The sequence below is a fragment of the Bidens hawaiensis genome, unplaced genomic scaffold, assembly GCF_021521415.1.
Source record: "Bidens hawaiensis isolate Kalapana, Puna unplaced genomic scaffold, B.hawaiensis_p1.1 tig00035576_1, whole genome shotgun sequence".
Classification (NCBI taxonomy): Eukaryota; Viridiplantae; Streptophyta; class Magnoliopsida; order Asterales; family Asteraceae; genus Bidens; species Bidens hawaiensis.
In genome coordinates, this window is record NW_027496197.1 from 16,203 (window position 1) to 21,217 (window position 5,015).

Sequence of the window (5,015 nt, forward strand, 5' to 3'; positions counted from 1 at the left end):
ATTCGGCATTTAAGAAACATAATAATTTAAAAATAAATATGTCAGTACTAATTATAGAATGAAATAATACAAATCAAACATAAAAATGAGTTAAAATCAATATGCATATGGAGAGACATAAAATAGCATTAAAATCAAAGTTGAAAATGAATTTAGAAGCTGTTTGGTTCATTCAGATATGAATGAGTCAAATCTGAATGAGCCACTGTCCCATTCAGCAACAACAATAAGTCTGAATGAATCAGACCTAATTTTAACCATTCAGATGTTTTTCTGTTTGGAACCAAACAGTCTGAAGTCTAAATGAACCAGATGTAAACAAACAGCCCCTTAGTTGTAACTAGTTTGAAAATTGAGATGCTATGCATTGGTTTATTTCATGAATAGTAAATTTCGTGAGACAACTAACATATGTTTTTTAATATATATAAAATTGTGTTTGGTCAATCATGTTCAACCATTTAGGTTCATTTATATTCGTTTGTCTATGTTCGTGAACAATGAATAAAACTATTAACGAACTAACATAATTACATAAACAATAATGGGCACTTTCATCTTCTTAACGAACAACAGGAACAAGAAATCCAGTTAGCTTAGTTGTAAGTATTTACTTTGTTACTAGTTATATGAAATGATTTTTCTTCAACAAACAAGATGATCAAGAAAACCAAATCAATCTATAAAACAATAATATTTCATTCACTTTACTTCAACCGTAGTTTACAAGGACAATTTAAATGCCAAAAATTTATGAACCAGGCACAAATTTGGTGGCATAGACCCAAGCATTGTTAGCCACTGGGTTGTCCAAATGATCCAAAAGGTTCTCCAATGGGCCTTTACCTGTCACAATTGCTTGCACAAAGAACCCAAACATTGAAAACATAGCCAGTCTTCCATTCTTTATTTCCTTCACCTTCAACTCAGCAAAAGTAGCCGGGTCATCCGCAAGGCCCAATGGGTCAAAGTACTGACCACCCGGGTAGAGGTTGTTACCATCACCAACACCCTCAAGCCCGTTAATACGGAAACCTTCGACGAGGCCCATTAGGACCACTTGGAAACCGAGTACGGCTAATATGCTTTGGGCGTGGACAAGGTTTGGGTTGCCTAAATAGTCTAGCCCACCTTCTGAGAAGATTTGGGCTCCGGCTTTGAACCAAATGGGCTCCTTGAAATCGACTTTCACCCATTTTTCTAGGACTTCGGGAGTGATGCACCCGAACGCTCCTAACATTGCCCATCTCCCGTGGATCACCTATATATTTTAGCATTAGGCGATACACTAATTATCAAGCGACCCCCGCTTTCAAGATTATAGTAGCTCATGACACCATAACACAAACTAAGTGTTTGTTTTGACATGAGCCATTTATGTCATCCAACCCACCCGATAGTCCAATGACCAAATTTGAAAGGTTTAATTACCTCAAGAGCCCGGTTCTTGGCAAAAGCTTCAGGATCAGCAGATAAACCAGCGGTGTCCCAACCATAGTCACCTGGAAATTCACCAGTCAAGTATGACGGTGTTTGGGCCGAAAATGGTCCCAAGTACTTCACTCGGTCCGGTCCATACCACAAGTCATTTCCCTATTCAATTTCACAACATATCATTAGATACATGTTCACTACATACCAAATTTAAATAAAGAAATGTGAGAGCTATAGTAAGTAGTCGCATAAAGATTAGATGTAACAAGAGAGACAGAGAGAAAGGAGGACAGTTAAATGGCTACATAACTGTCTTACGTGTCATATTTAAAATTAAAATAATAAGCAATAAGCATGTCTTTTTGACATCTAGTTAAAATTATTTATGTAGTTAAACATAAGAATGTAAAGATGGAATACCATGGTGTACTTGCCATTGACCATGGAGACAGAATCTCTAAGGGCGTTGACATTGGTGGCTCTGGTCTGACCCAAGAAAGGGGTGGCCCTGATAACAGTGGTGGAGTTAGCCATGGATGCCATTAATTAATAAAAGCTTGAAAGAGATTGAAAAGAAAAGGTGAGCAAATGGAGTATATATAGGCATTGTGATTTTTGAGTTTTGTGGTTCATATTGTTTTGTGGTTTGGTGACAATCACCAATTTCACTTGCACCAATCAGATTGCTTTAAAATATTTCTAATATCTCTATTTTATCTTCTACTTTATTATTGATATACTTTTATTTATAGTCAAGGTGAATTCATCTACAGTTTTATAACGGTACTACATAAACTATAATATGTTACAGGGGGGTAGAAAATGAAACCATAGACAATTGATGTGAACAACAAACTAGACATGGTGCTGACTGCTGAACTAATTAGAATGGACAAATTACAAACTTAACTCTAATTAGAATGTAACGTGCTTAGAGCATTCTCATCCTATTCTCTATAAATATGTGAGGGAAGTTTGTAAATTATAGGGTGGGGTGATGAGTGGTTGTGAGTGTAAATTATTGGGTGCAGAGAGAAATATAGTGATTTTTTGTAAATTTGGGGAAACATTGTTTTCCCTATTTATTTTTTAATATTTGTTGGACTGGTTGTGAGTAGAGGAGAGAGAAAACTGTAATGATAAATGTATAAAAAATACTATTTAATTAAGCATGAGAGAGAAATGTAGTGTTTTTTAGTGTCATTATAGGGATAGAGATGGGGAACGGATTGAGAATGCTCTTAAGCTTGCAAAATCTTTCAAAATTACGTCGTTTTGATTAAGTAACTTGAAACAATAAAATGGAAACTCACAAATTTACTTGCATGATTTCTTTGGTGAATCACAGTTCTTTGTTTTTTTTTTCATACTTTATCCACTGATTTCAGCAAATCTAAAGCTATTCTCGCACTTTTCTTCGATACCTCATTGTCCTTTATTTTTTTATTTAATTATGTTATTGAGTATACTTCTATACTTAAGGAATAAGGAGTAATATACGTATAAACATGACATGACATGTCATGACTCAAACTTTGTTTGGTTCAGTATTTTAGTGAGTGAATCTCGAATAATTAATGAGCGCCTCAACTTGTTTACGTGTCTGGAGGTAAAGTAAAACTTTGTTTGAGAAAAATTAATAGATATATTATAATCATATACGATGTGGTAAGAGGTTGGGTTAAAAAAAACAAAATCATAATAGACAAATTAAATAAAGTCCGTTACTTACAGGTGTGAGATGCTCAAACAAGAAAACCAAAATAGGATTGCGGTGAACGTGGATCGAACACGTGACCTTCAGATCTTCAGTCTGACGCTCTCCCAACTGAGCTATCCCCGCATTTGTTTTAACAGATTCACAAATAATATATCAAACCGTTCAGATCTACTTGGTTAGTTCAACAAAAACCGCAAATATGAACTTACTGACCACAACATTATGTTGATCTCATGAATCATGATCTCAACAAAACAAGCCCAACCTTGTAGAGCATTGTTTAACCAAGGAAAGTATGGTATTGTTCTATATGTTTCTCGAAAGTTCTTAGTTTAGTGTAAAGAGGTTATTTCATTTTTGTTTTGACTATAAGATGTACTAGTTGGGAGCATGTAAATTTGTGATAGCGTGGCTGGTTGTTGTCCAGCACCAAAAGCAGAAAAAATGGAATTTAAAGAATTGCATTATAAACGAGAGAGAATATAGAGGAGAAAAACATTTTATTCATCTATCTTTAACCATTAGAATGAGACTTTTATATATATATATATATATATATATATATATATATATATACTAGAATACATCTTGAAACCAACACATATAATAGGTATCATGTTTAATTCTTCTAATTGGGTATAATGGATAATAATGCCTGTCATTAAACTATGAGTTTCATAACACTCTTCTTAAGACATATTACCGTTTTTCATACACATTAACAACATACTTCAGGATGATGTTAAGTAGGTACTTCAGGACCAAACAAAATAAACTAATACTCCTGGATTAACTATGTTGCATCTTCAAAAACATTACTAAGAAAAACTTGGTGGGACAAAACCTAGTTAAGGGAAAAAGAGTGCAGTGATCTTCTCTTATTTGAACTATGTAAGTTGCATTGTCTTCATGGAGTCGTCCGGTCCTTCTTCAACATTTTTGAATTGTATGTTTGTTGTACTTGTTGGATCATTGAATTTAGATGGAAACTTTTTTGACCGACTTGTAGTTTGTTTGACGACATAAAAATATTGTGTCATCGTATGTGAACACACAAGGTAACTATATATGATCATATTTTAAATTTATCAAATATATACTCATCTCAAGAATACCCAACTAGATGAGACATATCATGAATATATAAGCCTTATGTCCTGAAATACATTGTAACTACGTGTTGGGTATGGACTTATATTTCGCTTGCATATATACAAAGAAAGCAATATGATAATAGATATATTAGTACATCGTTCGTGTTTAAGTGCGGTAATTCTGGACAAACTACTTCATTGCCCTTTTTAAGGGACAATGAGAATCGTTGTGTTTGTTTAGCGCAAATAAACTTTGCGAGTAACAACTTTTGCATAGTTTGCTTGATGGGAAAATACACAATTACACATGGTATGCGGTAGGTGTAGTATAAAAAAGGTGTTAATTTTTTCAAAGGTTTGTTCACACAATGTTGAGTTTTAAATTTATAAAAATGAGTATTATCTTAACTAAACCACACACAAATAGGCAAATGTACATATCGTATATATAGTAAGTATAGGTAAGAACCGAGTGTCGATCCACGGACACACTTATAAAATTTTACTACTAAATCGCTGTATTTATTTAACCAGAAGTAAAGATCATTTTGTTTTGGTTTTGGTTTTTAGGAAAATAATATTAAAAGATAGTATTTTTGGGTTTTTATATTTTAAGATAGTTAGAAGATCAAATATAAAAGTGTATCATCTTGGTTAAAACTCCTCTCAACTTGGTTTAATAGTTGATTAGTAGACATGTGATTTTGAGCTTGCTATAGTGATTAAATGTGAGAATAACATCGTTAATCATGTTATTTCATGATAAT

The 5,015-nt window shown here is 33.4% G+C and overlaps 1 protein-coding gene and 1 non-coding gene across 2 annotated transcripts; both read right to left on the minus strand.

The window, feature by feature from the left end:
• Positions 1 to 730: 730 nt before the first annotated feature.
• Positions 731 to 1,992, minus strand: LOC143587587 (chlorophyll a-b binding protein 13, chloroplastic-like). Its single transcript, XM_077068837.1, has 3 exons — positions 1,855 to 1,992; positions 1,432 to 1,593; positions 731 to 1,261 (listed from the first exon to the last, which is right to left on the minus strand). The coding sequence occupies exons 1-3, from the start codon at positions 1,975 to 1,977 to the stop codon at positions 752 to 754; spliced, it is 795 nt and encodes a 264-aa protein (XP_076924952.1). The 5' UTR covers positions 1,978 to 1,992; the 3' UTR covers positions 731 to 751.
• A 1,212-nt stretch (positions 1,993 to 3,204) lies between these two features.
• On the minus strand, positions 3,205 to 3,277 carry TRNAF-GAA (transfer RNA phenylalanine (anticodon GAA)). The gene has a single exon. It is a non-coding gene; the product is annotated as a tRNA-Phe (tRNA).
• Positions 3,278 to 5,015: the final 1,738 nt, after the last annotated feature.